Below are 16,422 nucleotides of genomic sequence, written 5' to 3'. Positions count from 1 at the left end.
TTCCTCCGGACACCTTCTCACAACCGACCCACAAATATGCACTAAGCAAAATTTTAATCTTTTGAAGTACTTCCTTTGGAAGGTCAAGGGACATTATATAATAGATTGCTTGAGAGGTAATGAAAGCGTGAACCAACACTCTACAGGCCTGCCACAGTGACATTTTTCTAACTCTCATATCCAATCCTGCCGGCAAATTTATCTTCAAGGTGTTAAAGGTTCATCCTTTGAAGTAGGGTTGAAAATGAAAGGGAAAATTTCGGTCCAATTTCGAAGAAAAAGGAAATGGAGGACCAAATACGGAAAAGGAAGCGGCATTTTGAGGAAACGAAACGGAAACGGCAAATGCATAAACGGAAACGGAAAAGAAAACGAGGGAGCCCTTTCCGATGGAAACGGAAACGGCAGAGGAAATTCCGGAAAAATAAATACGAAAAGTTTCCAGAAATATAACCTAGAAGGCCGTGCATTTAGCATATGCCTATATTTACATATGAAACCAGGCTTGGTCACGTATCAAGTCCACTTAGTACTATAACCCTAATCACTCTGTATAATTACGTGTGCATGCAGCTGTTAAATTATGTAAGTTACTTTATGTGAATTGCCGCTTGTTGAAGTTAAGTGTTATATCTTGTTTTATTGTCTTTTTCTTTATGTGTGTCTTTTGGTCTACAAACCAAGGTATTATGCCGCATTGTGTTGTGGCAAATATTCGTTTTTAAAACGTATCCGCTACGTATCCGTTCCGTATTCATATTCGATGATTTTCGTTTTCATATTCGTTTCCCGGGATTCCGATTCCATTTTTGATTCCGACAAGATAGAGGGAAACAAAAATGATAAAGCATGTTTCCGTCTGTTTCCGTTTCATTTTCAACCCTACTTCGAAGGCATTGAATGGAAAGTGGTAGGCCTAAGTATAGCATGGGGAATGAGGCTACTGTAGGCGTAAAGTGTTGAAGGATGTCATCGAGGTCAACATCATCTCATCCAATTGGGGCAACGAGACTCTTTTGGCAATTGGTGCTCAACACGGTAAAGAAGAAAGAAGAAAGTGTAGTCACAAGGAATTTTATGTTATCCTTGATAAGTGCCAAAAAAGCGGCCGCGTCTTCGGCGTAGAGAGAGGTGTGTGCCATATGAACTCTCCCCCAAAGGGAGTGACGTTGCCCTTGTGCGTTCGCCTTTTGAAGGATGAAGTTGATTGGCTCAATTGAAAACACAAATGTGAGTGGTGATAACGGGTCTCCTTGGTGAAGTCCACGGCCATGCTTGCTATGATCACAAGGCACGACGAGATTCCAAACCCACTTGCACAATCTTGTAGGAAAACCATACCGACGATTGGAGGTCCATTATATATTCCCATTACATGGAATCAAAAGTTTTTTTCTTGATACAAAGTTTGAAGAGATATCTCCAACCCCCCCCCCCCCCCCCCCTCCAATGTCCTATGGGCGCCAAAGGCGAAAACCTCGCCCAGCTGCCCCCCCCCCCTATAGCACATTTTCATCTGACGGGTCATTCTTGCCATCTGGCGCTCCCATGCCGCACCCAAACTAGGGGGGATGCCAGTGCCAAATGTACACGTTGAACCGTTTATGTGCATTGTCCCCCATCTCGCAGTAACATATTGCTTCATCTCACGTGCCTCGTTTTCACGCGCGTAGTAATGGCACTAAACCATCGGGCAAATTTTCAGTCGAGCAGCTGACCCGCCCAAGTGCCTTTTGAGCGTCGTTGGGCGCCACGTAGGATGGCTTCAGCATCGGTCTCCACAGTTGCAATGTCGCGTGCTCCACGCTTCTCTACCCTCGCCTCTGTCGAGGATGAGCACGAGGAGAAGTCACGCAAACCCTATAGCCGTGCTGGCCTCATCATCCGCGAGCCGAGGGATCCTCATGCACCATCACCACCACACGGAATGCACCTCGTCAAACCAAAGAAGGAGCCCCGATCCTCGCAGGTGAAGAAGGAGGAGCTAGTCTGGCAGTTGCCGCTCGAGTACACCACCTACATCCAGTACTAGGCCACTGACGACCCATAGGAGTTCCTGGGCCAAAGGATGGCCGAGCACACCTCCTTCAACGGCATCCCACCGATGATGAACGCGTTCGCCGAGGCCTAGTCAAGGTATGAGGCGAAGAAGGAGGTGGCGGAGCGTACCTCGCCTAAGACTCTTTATCGACCTCGACAACGACGAGGCCGGACCGAGCCAGAGGCGCGGCAAGAACAGCCAGGGCTGCAGCCGCTCGCTGAAGGGCGAGCAGTCGAGCAATAGAAACAGTGAAGACGGCGACTACACCGTCTTATACCCCCGCCTCGGTTGCTAGAGTGAGATATTTAGTTTATTCTTCTCGCATTTCCTTTCAATTTGCAAAAACTCATCAACTTTAAATGAATTTCATTTAATTCCATGCCATTTTGTTATTTTAAGTTTTGTATTGAGGCATGCATGGGAGCGGTTGCCCCCATAGCTAAAACCACACCGGCGCCTCCTTATACCGCCTACAAACCACAACATGCGATTTTTTAAAATAATATCTTGACCCGTTAATTTTATGAATAATACTCGATTTTGAACTTTTTCAAAAATAATACACCGTCGGGTAGTGTTCCCCAATTAGTACTCATCGGGCAAGCCTAGCCCAACTAGTCCAGATTCGGTGGGCCAGTGTGTGCGATATAGCATACAGAAAACATATCGGAAAAAGCTAACCCGATTAGTACCTATTGGGGAACCATTTTCCAACTGCTCTCTGCTCCATGCACTAATCGGGAAAATCTAACCTGATTAGTATCTATTGGGAACCGTTTTCTGACTGCCACTTTTTTCTAATAATACTGTTTAGCCTGCTCAGCACACCGATGGGCCCATGGAATCTTGGACTCTCGGAAAACTGTTACCCGGTTTCTTTCTCTCGAGAAATGCCTCACCGGCGGTATGTTATTTGTGAAAATCATTAAAAGCTGAGTATTATTTTTAGAAATAAAGAAAAATTATTATTAAAAAAGATCGGGAATAGAAGCACAATTTGATAGTCGGAAACACCAACCCAACCACCACAGTCACGGAATCGGGTACAGGTTGAAAACAGAGAGGCGGCGTACGTGTTCAGCAACAGACCCGTCAAGGTTATGATGAGCTAATTAAGATGCATCCATTTCAGAGAAGATCAAAAATTATGTATGATTTAAATTCTTTCCTGGCAAAAAAGTTTGGGAAGTTTTCTATTTAGCATAGAACGAACCGAAGGAGCAACACGTGGATCTGAAGAGTAAACACTATTGACAAATTGCAGCTCGATGTCCAAGTTTATTCACCGGCTCGTCACGTGGAGCAACACGTGGTGCTCTGCCTTCTATATTATTATTTTTAAATTTTAAAAAATCGTGGTAGAACCGGCCGGGTCGAGTCAGCTGATATCGGGGGACTCTATAAATAATGAACAGTTTAGACAAAAGACTTATATCTTCATTGATTAAGAAAAGGTTTTAGAGAGGTTTTACAAGCTAAAGTCTCTGTCGGGAACGCGCCACTCAAGATTATAAGCATCTAGTATCCAAATATGAAGGCAACTAAAATAAAAATAATGAGAGTAGTCTGGCTTAGAAAAATCTAACTCTAAATCTATGCTCCATCCTTTGAGGAAAAGAAACAACCTCAAATGTTCAATTTTGCATCAAGCTTAAGAAAGCGGTTCTACATGTACTACATAGGAAAAAAAGTTGGCTGTTTTGGAGATCGGTTTTCTCGAGCGATAAAAAACCCGGAGATGTTTGAAAGTTAAAACATGAAAGAAATCGGCGAGGTTTCAAGTTAAAACGTGAAAAGAAACCGGTGATGTTTCCAAGTTAAAATTAGCTAATGCAAACACTAATTTTCACACTGCATGATAAGCTCAGAACTTGAGGAGGATTCATGAGCATGCTGTGTAATCTGGCGGAGTCGTAGCATGGTGCATATGGGTGATGATAGTGTTTATGTCATGTTTGGGCATCATATCAGCTTGTTTGTTGCTTTTTTTACAAGCAAACATTATTTTACTAGCAGCGAGGTGACTTCTTTAATCTAAAGACTTGTTGGATTAGTTTCTTGAAATAGTTTCTCGTAGATGTTATAGAGATAGGATATACATATGTGTGTTCATAAGCTGAATATAAATGTTGGTGAAGGTTGTGTGTCTATGTTGTGCATGTGCTTCCCAATAAAAAAACAAGGAAATGTTCGACCTTGGATTCCCTTACCCAGCCAGGTCGGCCCGACAAATACGGCAGAGAGAGAATCCAACCAAGTGACCAACACGACGAGCCGGGGCCCAAGCCCAATCCGGCCCATTAAACGCCGACCTGTCCCACGCTTTCCGTCGCCTCCTGTCCGCCTCCGCGCATCTAAACCCCAAACCCTCCTCTCCTTTTTCCCTCTCTCTGATCCCCGAAGTTTTTAGGGTTTCGCATCCGCCGCCGCCGGAGCCGGAACCGGAGCCGGGGCCACGCCGCCCGCGATGTACCAGCAGCCAATGAACGGGCAGCACGCGCCGCAGCCGCAGGCCTCCGGGCCGCCGCCTCCTGCCCCGCAGCAGCAGCAGGCGCCCCCGCCGCAGCAGTACTACCAGGCGGCGCCGCCGCAGTACTACCAGCAGGGCCCGCCGCCGGCCATGTGGGGCCACCCGCAGCAGCACATGCCCCCGCAGTACGCGGCCCCGCCCCCGCAGCAGTACGCGCCCCCGCCCCCTCACCAGTACGCGCAGCCGCCGCCGCAGCAGTACGCGCAGCAGCCGCCGCCGCACTACGGCGGCGCGCCCGCGCCCGCGCCCGGAGCCGAGGATGTCAAGACCCTGTGGATCGGGGATCTCCAGTACTGGATGGACGAGAACTACCTCTACAGCGCCTTTGCGCCCGTCGGGCCGCAGCAGGTGATGCCTCTATTTCACTGGGACTTGTTTCGTTACGAATTTACGCGTCTGACGTATGTGCTTGCTTGATAGGTTATGTTACATTCGCTTTGATCCGTGTAGCTTTAGGAATACTTTCGCATGTATGTGCTTGAATGGTGGATTATGTTATTTTGGGTTGGTTCCTTGTAGCTTTAGAAATTTCGGGTATTCAAATCAGGCGGTTTCATATCATGTTTTCACATGTGTTCCACTGCTGGAACTAGGAATTGACTCGGTGCTTGCTTTGAGGGGCTAGCGTATCTATTGCTGTTATTTTAAGTCAGCATGGTACAGCTAGAAACATGTTCTAGTTAAAAACTGCAGTTACTAAAGGCTAGGTCTATTCATTGTTCTTGTTTAAGCGTTACTTTTTTTTATCTGTAGTGTGATGTGACTGCACATGATCAATGCAAGATGTGTTACCAGATATAATTCTGCTGTATCAAGACTAATTTAAGATATATGAGCATTTTCATTCATATATGTTTGGCCTCACACGTTCCAAACAATTGTCTTTTGCAACCCTGGAAGTGTGACCTCTGGAATAAATTATGTATGATGTTTTGTTTTTCAGTTCACACGTATTGTCCCTGTCTTTCCTGCAAACATTGTTTAACTGTACAACCTACCTGTTTCTACTTCTATTTTCTGTATGGCTATTAATGCTCTCTAGAATTTTTAGGTCACCAACGTGAAGATTATCCGCAGCAAGTCAACTGGGCAGCCTGAGGGTTATGGTTTCGTTGAATTTCTCTCTCGAGCTGCTGCAGAATATGCTCTCAGCTTTAATGGACAGATGATGCCTTCTGTTGAACAAGCTTTTAAGCTAAACTGGGCTTCTTCTAGCTCTGGTGACAAGCGTGGTGATGATGGCTCTGATCACACCATATTCGTTGGTGATTTGGCTGCTGATGTTACTGACGCCATGTTGGAAGAGATATTCAAAGCCTCCTACCCTTCAGTTAAAGGTGCTAATGTTGTTACCGACAGGGCCACTGGTCGCTCCAAAGGATATGGTTTTGTTCGTTTTGGAGATGCAACTGAGCAGGCACGTGCTATGACTGAAATGAATGGAGTACAGTTGTCTACGAGACATATGAGGATAGGGCCTGCAGCTAACAAGAAGAATATGGGTACGCAGCAGACATACTCGTCTAATGGTACGCGACCACTGGAATTTTTTCTTGCTGTTTTATCACCTGCTTCTGTAGAATCTTGTAGGGCATCTAGTGGACGCATCATTTTGTAGGCCGAGTCAACCTATTTACACGCTTACTGTTCCCTGTTTGCTTGCTTGATGAGAGTGTTTTGTTAGCACATCTTTTGTTTCTACTCACTACACTTCAGGGTAGCTGGCATTGCTTCTGTAGCTGTAAACAAACATTTCCATCATACTCTACGTTTCTAAGATTGGATAAATAAAGACAACTAAGTAGTGAATAAACTAAACACAATTCATGTTTCTCAAAGCAGGATGCCATGCCATCTTCATGTAAGTCCTGGAAATGTCTTCAGCTGAGATAATTGTCTCCTGTAATCTGTGGCCTCAGTTAGGTCAGTGTTTTAATTTTGTGAAATTTGTTTCCCAATTGCTCTGGGGGCAATTGTGCTCTGTCTGTATGTTCTCACATTGAGATAGCTACATTCTTGGAGCTTTTATCCGTCATTTTGCAGTACTACCAGTTCTAGCTTAAATGATCTTCTCAATGTAGACACCCAATAGAGTTTGCATCATATCTCAGATATTCTTCTCAAGGAAAGTTACTATTTGTTGTGTGCTACACGTTGCAACAGACAAGGCTAATTCCATTAGTGTGTCATTTGCTCAAATTTGGATCCGTGCTGACAGCCATGCTCCTAGGGTTCATTTTTTCTACAGCCAAGCTGAAGCATGAAATTGTCAAGTAAAACTATCAAGCAAGGACTGCTTGCTTCCATCACGTCCTGTCATTGACAATAGCTTCTTTGTGTGATAGCTGTTTTGGTGTAGCCTGTACTTTATGACTAGGTTATCAAGGATATATTTATCGATTTACTGCTAACTGTGTATATGTTTTGTGTGCACTGGTATTTTTGGTCTGAGCATACCCAGCTGGGTTTGCCAGCTTTATTTTAGTTTTACATGTTGATTCTATGACGGTTCTTCTGAAGTTAATGGTGGATGTGTATTTTGTTATGGCAGCAGGGTACCAGAGCTCACAAGGAAATGAGGCGTCGAATGATCCCAACAATACTACAGTGAGCCTCTTGTTAATTTTCTAAATTCTGAGTGTTATTGTTTCCTTACTTTTTCATACTTGTGCGATAGATCTTTGTGGGCGGGTTAGATTCCAATATAGATGAGAACTATCTAAAGCAAGTTTTTACTCCATATGGCGAAGTGAACCATGTAAAGATTCCTGTAGGCAAGCGTTGTGGATTTGTCCAATTTACCAGCAGGTTAAGAATATCTTCAGTCTTTTTACTAGCATCCAAGGTAATATTCATGACCTAATTGTTGATCTCTTGCCATTGCTTTACTTTCAGGTCATGCGCCGAGGGAGCCATCAATGCGCTGAATGGGACTCTGATTGGAAGTTCCAACGTTCGTCTTTCATGGGGCCGTAGCACCAAACAGGTATTGTATACAAAGGCAGTCTGGCAGCTTTTATATCTTGATATGTGCATTATTCTAACCTAAAAAAACGTTCTGTCAGCCCCAGCAGGATGCAAGCCAGGGTAATGTCAACAGCTACTATGGATATCAGCAGGGTCATGATGCTTACTATGGTGCATCCAATGTGCAAGATCCTAGCATGCAAACCTATGGATATGCTGGTTATGGCAGCTACGAGCAGCAGCAGCCATCTCAACCACAGCAGCAGCCTCCGCAGCAGCAACCTCCACAGTAGCAGCAGCTTTCCTACAACAGGCAAGAACCGACAGCCCACTCTATCCTTCCTGTCTTCATATCTTAGTGACTTTATCTGGAGTACAATTTATGGGCCAAATTATTTTTTGTTTAATTGGCTTTTTACATCTTGCAGTCACCATTTGAGGCGATGGAGCGCAATCAGAGTTGCATGAGCAGGATAGCATTGGGTCATGAGTTATGGTATAGGGGTCCTTGTTTGTATGATGGGTAGTATCTAGTGCTTTGACTGTAGCCCTAGTTTTATTCAGTGTCTCTTGCTGTTTTAAATTATCGAACTCTGTCATGACTTGAGTTGTTGATGGTAATGTTATCTTTGGATCATCGATTGCTTGGTTTATGTTGAATCCTCCTATAGGCACACTCAAATTTGTGTGCTTGTGTCAAAAAAGGTGATTTGTTTACCGTGCAATTGTTAGAATGTACTCCGTATCAACAAGCGAAATATTCTATTTTGCACAAGCTTAAAACTCCCAAAGGTGCTCATATTCAGGCTGTGGTTTTAATTTTTGAATCTGGCAAAACTTTTGCCTTCGCGAAACATTACATGAGCGTTTAAAAGGATGTCAAACTCAAATCGCTTACGAGGATTGCATTGGGTCATAGGAGCTGCTGCTAACTGGAAGACGCATTGTCGCAAATGTCCCTAGAAACATCCAAAGAAATTCGAGCTGTAATTGTACGTACATGCAAAGAGTTCAAATGTGAAGATGGTATATTAATCAGCTATGATGAATTGCAGCTGTTATAATTTGATCAAAGGGTGAAATGCTAGTGGCTTGGAAAGTTACCCAAACCTAAGCACCTACGAGGCTAGCTCTCAGGGTCAGATGGGAGTGGATCAGACGTACTAATGGATCTAAACACTGGCAAGGGCTCCCCAAGTTCCAGAACAAACAAGCTCAGGAGGTTTTTCACAGGTCAAAAATTGGCGACGGCAAAGCGACACTTCTGGCTTGGTCATGGATCAATGGCTTTGCTGAAATTGACATTGCTCCCTTGGTTTGCACGCCATCAATCAACAAGCGCACATCCAACAGAAGATCGGCAGCTGAGGCGCTCAGGAGGCATAGATGGGTGTCAGATATTACAGTCCGGCTCTCCGTGCAGGGGGTGATTCAGTTCATCAGAGTATCAGACTATGTGAACGCCATTGAACATCCCCACAAATATAACTTCAGCTGGCGCTGGTACCACAATGTTCGTTTATATTACTGTGCTCGTCGGGTGAGGCTTAAGCTGTTTGAAGCCTTCAACATCCCAGCCAGAATGCCTAACAGCTTCGTTCTGTACGTGCGCACGGTTGTGGTACTGCTAAGATTCGATTAATCGATCTAGCTAGCTTCGTTTTGCACGTGCGCTTGGCACACCTCGGTACAACGTCAATGGAATAAACATGACTAGTATAAAATTATATAATGTAATTTTTTCTTTATCCGTAGGAACACAGGTATTTAGCTAGCACATCAAAATTTCATCTCTCCAGTGTGGAGAGCTCACTAACCTACAACCACCAATAGAACCCTGGGGTGCAATGCGGCTCAGCACAAACACCCAGCGCCATCACATCCCAAAATTTAGTCGTGCATTTTCCCCAGAAGCTTCAGGGCCAATGCCTCCTGCTGGGCGAGAAGGTCCTTGGCCTCATCACCGCCTTCATCCTCGTCACTATTATTGTTCAAGTACTTCTTCTTACCCTTGTAGGGCATGTTCCGGCCTCCATCCGACTCTGAGCCGCTGTCCTCGGACACCGCATCTGTTTCCTCCTGTCTCTTGCGCTTCAGCTTCACCTTCTTCTGCAACTTCTTCTCGTGCAAAGTCTTCTTATGCTGGGCCTTGTCCTCCTTGTCGTCTTCCTGCATTTCTTTCAGCATCTCCGCATACCTCTGGGAAACTACACCAATAAAGCCAAATACAAAATGAGGTTCAAGTCACATAGTACATGCAAAATTTGAAGTATGAATCGAAAAAGAAGCGCAACAAACTTTTATCCTTGTGAATCACGTCTTCTGAGCCCACTTCTTCCGCCAAAGACGCAAGAGGATCAATCGCGTTGCCCTCATCGTCGTACTTGACCCTTGTTCCCACGGGCCTGTGCACATTTATCTTCAACTTCTTCTTCTTCAAGGGTCTAGTTGCCAACCTGGAAGGACCACAGATTAGCATAACCAACAGCAAACAACACCCAGATGCCAGATCCAAGCCTGAATGGTGAAAGTTCAGAGGTACAAGGAACATGCACGGTGAAAATCAAATTTTAAGTTAGGAGGGGCATACTCTTCGACTTTTCCTGGTTCCATATTTGTATAGGTGCCAGGTGCTTTAGGAGAAAGGATGTCGTCAAGTTGAAGCATATTTGGATCTGTTGTAGCCTTCTTTGGATAAAGGATGTCATCATCATCAAGTCCATCATCCGCAAGCATGTCACGATTTTTCTGTGGATTTATTTCGATAACTTTAGCTTTCTGTTTCATCTGTTTCACATCATTCTCATCCATATCCTTCCTCGACACATTCTTTTGGTGGGTTACGAAGCGGATTTTAGGGGTAACAGGAAGACCAAGCGAAGAAGCATATGCAGCAAAATTCTCTGCAGAGAACCTGTTCAGATCGAACACCTCTTTGTCTTTCTGGACGTGGATTGACTTGAGATAGGTAACAAAAGCCCTTTTACCCAGTTGCTGCAGATTGGGAAATTTAACCAGCACTGCTGCTATATTCTTAGATATCTGTTCCAGCTGTTCCACTTTTGGCTAAAAAAGAGAAATTTGCATAGTGAGCATTAAATAAAATCGAAATGCACTACACAATAACAAGCCTAGCTGAGCAGTGCTTTGTGTAGAACCACCTAAGAATAATCTGTAACTCAGCCCTAACCTACTCACTCTAAGAACGCAGCTCAGACATAGAATGAATATTGACCAACATTAAAATGTATAGGTCAACCAACAAATTACGCATTAAATTAACTGATAAGCTGACTGCTGACCTTTCTAACACTTATAGGTATTTTGCTTTCGGCTGCCTTCAACTTTTCCAGCATTTTTTCTTCCTCAGGACACAAGAATATAAGAGATTTTCCTTTCCTATTGTAACGAGCTGTGCGACCAACTCTGTGGATGTATACTGCAAGGTTTTCTGGACAATCAACCTACGATAGCAACAATAAGTTATAGCACAAGTGTCCAGAACAAAATATTAGTTCTCAAGACAAAGATATACCTGTACCACCCAATCCACATCCCGTATATCCAATCCTCTAGCAGATATATCAGTTGAGAACAGAACTGAAGTACTCTCATTGAATTCTGCCACTATGGCCTGCTGTACTTCATATTTCATCCGCCCATGCATACATTTTAAAGGAATACCAGGACGAAGTTTCTTAAAAATTTCATAAACAAATTTGACCTGCAGGAGTCGAATATTAGATAAAGAAAGAATGACAGAGACCAACTCTTGGACAAACTGTTTCTAAATATCACCCTTGGTGCACTCATGCAACCATCACTGATGAAGGTAGCAATTATATTTGAAAATCCCACAAGAAGTAGATATCTTTCTCAACTAAATAGCTACATATGATTTTCCATGCTCACATTCATTCAATGTCTAACGAATAAGTGATAAAAATCAAAACAGAAACAAAAGGATTAAAATACCTAAGCGAATTTCCAGACAATGTATCTATGTCGTTTCTTAATTCAGTATAAATTTGACGGTGGGATTTTGAACAACACTACAAGACTGCAGGAACACACATAAAGGAGGACTGCATGGCATATGTTACCAACAGAGAAAACATTACCTGCTTAACACTTGTTAAGAACACAAGTATTTTTGACCTTAGATGCCTTTTGATGAAGCTCCAGAGCATATTCAGCTTCTGCTCAAGAGGCACAATCATGGCACACTGCTCAAGGAAATCTGGGGTGGCTGTGCTAGCCTGCTCATGCACACTTATATATTCAGGATTCTTCAGGTTAACCCTTGCGAGGTCCTTAATTGACTTTGTCTGTGTAGCAGAAAATAGTAAAGTTTGTACTTTCGGGATCTGAGAAATGATGATGTCAATTTGGGATTGGAAATCCCGGTGAAGCATATGATCCGCCTCATCAATCACCAAAATCTGTTCCATACCAAAAAAAAAAAGACATGATTTCAGATTATCTGCATCTCATAATTTGGAGTCTGTCTGGAAACCATAGATCAAGTTGTGTCTGGTAACCTGGAGCTGTGAGCAATCGAAGTTCGGAGTCTCGTCGAAGTGCTGGACTAACCGCCCAGGAGTGCACACTATGATGTTCAGACGGTTTATGGCTTCTTTTTCGTCGTCAATACCATTGCGCTTAACAATAGCACCACCACTAAAGCCAAGGGGCGTCCCCAGCCTATTGACCACATCCCAAATTTGACCAGCTAGATCATTAGTGGGAGTGATAATAATGCAACCGACACCATCCATCTTAGTCCATTTCACCCTATACAGCTTCTCTAGAACCTGCCACAAGAGGAGCGTGGTGAGATAAGCTACCCAGGGAATTGCAACCATCTCTTGTACCATGATCGTAAGATGAGCTAAACAGTCAAGACGCAACAAATAACACTTTCCGGAGCACAATTAGCAGACCTAAAGACGAAAGTGTGATAACAATTCACAGTGGTTCTAACTCTGCATTCCTTGTAAGGGGAATTAAGGCAGTAGAGTAAATTAGAAGCATAATTAGCTTACCGGAATGACGAAGGCGAGGGTCTTGCCGGACCCGGTCTTGGCCGCGCCGAGGACATCGCGGCCGCAGAGCGCGTGGGGGATGGCGGCGCGCTGGATCTCGCTCATCACCTTGTACCCCGCCTTCCGCAGGCCTTCCTTTGTCTTCTTGGACAGCGGCAACTCGTCGAACCGCGTGCACGCGCCATACTGCGAGTACTCCCCAGCCGCCGCCTTTGCCACCACAGCTCGTGCGTTCTTCCGTGCGTCGGCGGCGGAGGAGGACTTGGAGGGGGGAGGGGGCTTGGTTCCCGGGAGGGGCTTGCCGGCGTCGATCCAGGCTTCGAGGAGTCGGATCTCGGCGTCCTCCTTGTTGCGGGCCTGCTTGGACTCGAGGCGGCGCTGCGGCCGGCGCATGGCTCCGGCTAGGGGCGGAGCGATGCTACGGTTTAGGGTTTTGCGGAAGGGGATGCGGAACGTTCTAGAAGGCCTTTCGTTCCAACCGGACCACGACCAAGGATAAATAAGAAGACAGCTTTCCGCAAACCCTATGGAAACACGTATTTTTAGAACGCTCATCCTTTGCGGTTCCCATATATCAGAAACATGTTTTATATACTGTATTACATAGTTCTAAATCTGCAACAACTAATACGAAATACAGTACACACGTAGACCTGACACAACCGTAAATACACGTATCCCTATGAACGCACGTACAACACCGTATCCATATAAGCACCTTCGAGAATCTGAGTCCAAAAATTGATCTAACGAGTCTTGAGATTATCAATATCACCATAGATGTCTCGCTATCGACGAGAATATAGCCTTCGACTGAAGAATATTTGTTGGATCATGTACGCCAACAAAAAAAAATTGAGACAATCCCCCCCCCCCCCCCCCCCTCAAAAATTACCTAAAGCATGCTATATAGAAAGCCCCCCTACAACTACAAGACTAGCACATCTAAATTTTTTCATTAACCGAGTCATCGAAATTCTCACCCCTATCATCCAAGTTCGGTCTTGAGAAATAGAATTATTTTCCTTATACCATTTGAACAGACCAGTTCATTTTCATGCATAGATTGGTAAAATTTCTCTACATTCTTTAATGCTTATTTATACTTTCGAACACACAAATTCTGCAAATTTTTGAAGCGGATCATTTATGAGCAACAATCCATCAATAGTGACCGGTCCATGTGGTGAATAAAATCAATTACGCACTTAGTTCACCATCTAGATAATTCCATGAACAAAATTATAACAATACATTTCACCGATGTATACCAACTCAATAGTTATTATGTTTACAAGATCGGAGTGAGATCAAGGAAAAGTCGCACAAATCCAACATGCAAGATAAGGAGAAATCACAAGAAACGTCAGCAACCATGATTCACAATAATTCAGAAAACATACCAAAGAATCATAATCATTTCTATTTCAAATTTCCTTCTTTTAAAAGCCTATATATTATAATATGGGTCCACCCTAGGCCGTGTCCACCAACCGTCGCTAGATATTATTCACAGACGATAGCGGCTTCTCCATTGATCCACGCCTCTTTTCCGCACATGCTGCGCCGCAATCGCGCAAATTGCACCCTGACCGCCCTGCTATTTAGAGCGAGTGAAGAGTGCAAATGCGGCAAAAGCCAACGGTACTAGCCTACCCCAAAATACCAGAAAAGATTCCCATGGATTACCCAATTGAGCAGGTGCAGCAGCATCCAAGATTCCGAGCGGTCCATCCATGGCAGTGGTGGCAGTGGCAGCTCTCGCTCCTAGCCTCTTCCTCCTCACCTCCGGCTCCGGCGACGCGGCCGCCCAACCACGTCAGCTGGGACGAGACCGCCGCCGCTCACCTCTACTCCGCCGACCTCCCAGGTAACTAACTCGACTAGCTCCTGCTTTTCTCGTGCTACACTGCTACTGCTTCTTCAATTTGGTTGTGACTTGTTCGTGCTGTTGGATATCAGGCGTGAGGAAGGAGGATATCAGGGTGGAGGTCGAGGACGGGAGGTACCTCGTCATCCGCACCGAGATGGACGCCGGCGACGCGGATGTCGACAGCCGCCGGAGCAGTTTCACAAGGAAGTTCCGGCTGCCGGGGATGGTGGACGCCGACAGCATCTCGGCCGAGTACGCCCACGGCGTGTTGACCGTGACGGTGCCCAGGATGCACACCCGGGCCCGGCCCGTCGTCAATCTCCTCGGGCCTGGTCCGGCCTGCGATTCCGTGGCTCGGGCAGCCTGAACTCAAATGGAATACTATTCTGAAAATAGGAGATGGCGAACGATCAGAAGAATGTATCCTATAGTTTTGTTTGTTTATTTATAATTAATCTGAGTCTGCATGTGAACTTGGTAGGAATGGATAAGGTCTAGCATGTCAGAGTGTGCGGCCGACCGACAGTATCTTGTCATATTTTATCAGCTCATCTTTGTTTATGGCTGTAATTCTTTTTTTTTTACAAAGGGTTTATTGTATTCATATTTGGTTGCCAGGCTTTTAAGTGAAAGCATCGTTTTCATCTATATTGATCGGTTTATGGTTGTGGTGGAGCCGCGTGGATGTTCGGATAATGTTTTTTCTTATGTATCACCATTGTTTTTTAGATAGGGACGGCCTCAAACCGCCTAAAAGAATCTACATAGTCGAATCAATCAGCATCTCCAGCAGCAGCCACGACTAAAACTAGCGCTCCGGCTGCAAAAAGATTTAGCGCGCAACGCCCTCGAGTTCTTCACGGGGCATGACAAAATAGCATGACACAAACATGATTCAGTGATATAATTGCTCAAAACTAGATCAAAGGGAGCGAATGAAATAAAAGATTAAAAAGACATATATATATATATCACAAATGTGATAGACATACGGACAAAGTAAAATACTAAACATTATAATGGGTTAAAATAACATTAGTCATCGCTGATGATCTAGAAGTCGTAGATGATTCCCACGGGGTGGTCAAGAATTCATCCGCCCATCGATCATCGTTGTCGTTGATTGTTTGGGGGCCATCCCTCTGCGCCTGGCGTCGCACCCATCCTGCGGGAAGGCTTGGTGCCACACTTTCATGGCGCGTTCATCCCCCTCCGGGGCGGCTAGGCGGCGCTGGAGAGCGCGCTGGCGGCAGCCCCGCTCGGCGGTGACGATGTTTGCCACCCTCGCCAGGAACTCGACCTCCTCGAGCGACTAGCATTCGTAGAAGTTCATGTCGCGGTGGGGCATCCGAGCCGCCACGCCGCCGTGTCGTAGTCGTGCGCGGCCTCATCCAGCGTGGCGAACGTCCCGAGGATAATGCGCCCTCGAGCGGCGGGGATCTCCATGAAGAACGTCCCCGCCAGCCGGGGGCGGACGCCGCGGTACCCAGACTGGCTCTAATGTCTTTTCTCTCCTTGGAGGCGCTTCGCGTGTGATGACTGCAAGTGCACGTTCAATTGCAGCTAGTTTTGAAATGAGAGTATCGAACCTGAGGAGCTATTATTCAAGTTCTTAAAGCCCCTTGCCACTATCTATCAAGGGCCATGACGAGAGTGCTCCCGGCAATGTCCACCATGAGGGGCTTAGGGTTGACGGAATCCTGTAGGCTGACACGAGACATCGGATACCAAACAGACAGGAAGAGAGATTTACCCAGCTTCGGGGCCCTCGATGAGGTAAAACCCTTACTTCCTGCTTGTCTGATCTTGATTATTGAATATATCAGGTTACAATGGGGTAGCCGAAGGCTATGGTTGTGATCTCGTCGAGAGGCTAAGATTCTAAGGACCTAGCTCTAGACTTGCGATGGATCTATCTGTTGTGGTTGTGCCCCCGGCAGACCCTCTCCAGGCCCTTATATTGCAG

The 16,422-nt window shown here is 45.3% G+C and overlaps 3 protein-coding genes across 4 annotated transcripts; 2 read left to right on the top strand and 1 right to left on the bottom strand.

Annotated features, from left to right (window-relative positions):
- Positions 1-4,400: 4,400 nt before the first annotated feature.
- On the top strand, positions 4,401-8,175 carry LOC127333317 (polyadenylate-binding protein RBP45). Of its 2 annotated transcripts, none has more exons than XM_051359706.1 (7): positions 4,401-4,919; positions 5,623-6,100; positions 7,126-7,178; positions 7,249-7,379; positions 7,467-7,557; positions 7,637-7,851; positions 7,967-8,175. In XM_051359706.1, exons 1-6 carry the CDS (start codon positions 4,509-4,511, stop codon positions 7,829-7,831), a joined length of 1,359 nt encoding a protein of 452 aa, XP_051215666.1. In that variant the 5' UTR covers positions 4,401-4,508; the 3' UTR covers positions 7,832-7,851; positions 7,967-8,175. The 2 variants fall into 2 exon arrangements, with proteins under 2 accessions (XP_051215666.1, XP_051215665.1); XM_051359705.1 differs by having other exon boundaries at positions 4,402-4,919; positions 7,123-7,178.
- A 1,062-nt stretch (positions 8,176-9,237) lies between these two features.
- On the bottom strand, positions 9,238-13,062 carry LOC127333316 (DEAD-box ATP-dependent RNA helicase 32). The gene is made up of 8 exons (XM_051359704.2): positions 12,584-13,062; positions 12,080-12,352; positions 11,660-11,980; positions 11,074-11,262; positions 10,841-11,002; positions 10,129-10,604; positions 9,837-9,994; positions 9,238-9,745 (listed from the first exon to the last, which is right to left on the bottom strand). The coding sequence occupies exons 1-8, from the start codon at positions 12,974-12,976 to the stop codon at positions 9,429-9,431; spliced, it is 2,289 nt and encodes a 762-aa protein (XP_051215664.1). The 5' UTR covers positions 12,977-13,062; the 3' UTR covers positions 9,238-9,428.
- Positions 13,063-14,191: 1,129 nt separating this feature from the next.
- On the top strand, positions 14,192-15,036 carry LOC127333315 (18.8 kDa class V heat shock protein). The gene is made up of 2 exons (XM_051359703.2): positions 14,192-14,453; positions 14,546-15,036. Exons 1-2 carry the CDS (start codon positions 14,210-14,212, stop codon positions 14,821-14,823), a joined length of 522 nt encoding a protein of 173 aa, XP_051215663.1. The 5' UTR covers positions 14,192-14,209; the 3' UTR covers positions 14,824-15,036.
- Positions 15,037-16,422: the final 1,386 nt, after the last annotated feature.

This window comes from Lolium perenne, chromosome 2 (genome assembly GCF_019359855.2).
Source record: "Lolium perenne isolate Kyuss_39 chromosome 2, Kyuss_2.0, whole genome shotgun sequence".
Classification (NCBI taxonomy): Eukaryota; Viridiplantae; Streptophyta; class Magnoliopsida; order Poales; family Poaceae; genus Lolium; species Lolium perenne.
The sequence above is the reverse complement of the archived record's forward strand: the minus strand, read 5'-3'. Positions and strand labels throughout refer to the sequence as shown.

Excerpts from the sequence above, each read along its gene's own strand:
- LOC127333315 (XM_051359703.2), top strand. The coding sequence starts at position 14,210 with ATGCGGCAAAAGCCAACGGTACTAGCCTACCCCAAAATACCAGAAAAG. Across the intron at positions 14,454-14,545 it reads CTACTCCGCCGACCTCCCAG|GCGTGAGGAAGGAGGATATC; the intron begins GTAACTAACTCG and ends GTTGGATATCAG.
- LOC127333317 (XM_051359705.1), top strand. The coding sequence starts at position 4,509 with ATGTACCAGCAGCCAATGAACGGGCAGCACGCGCCGCAGCCGCAGGCC. Across the intron at positions 4,920-5,622 it reads CGCCCGTCGGGCCGCAGCAG|GTCACCAACGTGAAGATTAT; the intron begins GTGATGCCTCTA and ends TAGAATTTTTAG. Across the intron at positions 7,380-7,466 it reads TTTGTCCAATTTACCAGCAG|GTCATGCGCCGAGGGAGCCA; the intron begins GTTAAGAATATC and ends CTTTACTTTCAG.
- LOC127333316 (XM_051359704.2), bottom strand. The coding sequence starts at position 12,976 with ATGCGCCGGCCGCAGCGCCGCCTCGAGTCCAAGCAGGCCCGCAACAAG. Across the intron at positions 9,995-10,128 it reads GAACCAGGAAAAGTCGAAGA|GTTGGCAACTAGACCCTTGA; the intron begins GTATGCCCCTCC and ends TGGTCCTTCCAG. Across the intron at positions 9,746-9,836 it reads CGTGATTCACAAGGATAAAA|TTTCCCAGAGGTATGCGGAG; the intron begins GTTTGTTGCGCT and ends TTATTGGTGTAG.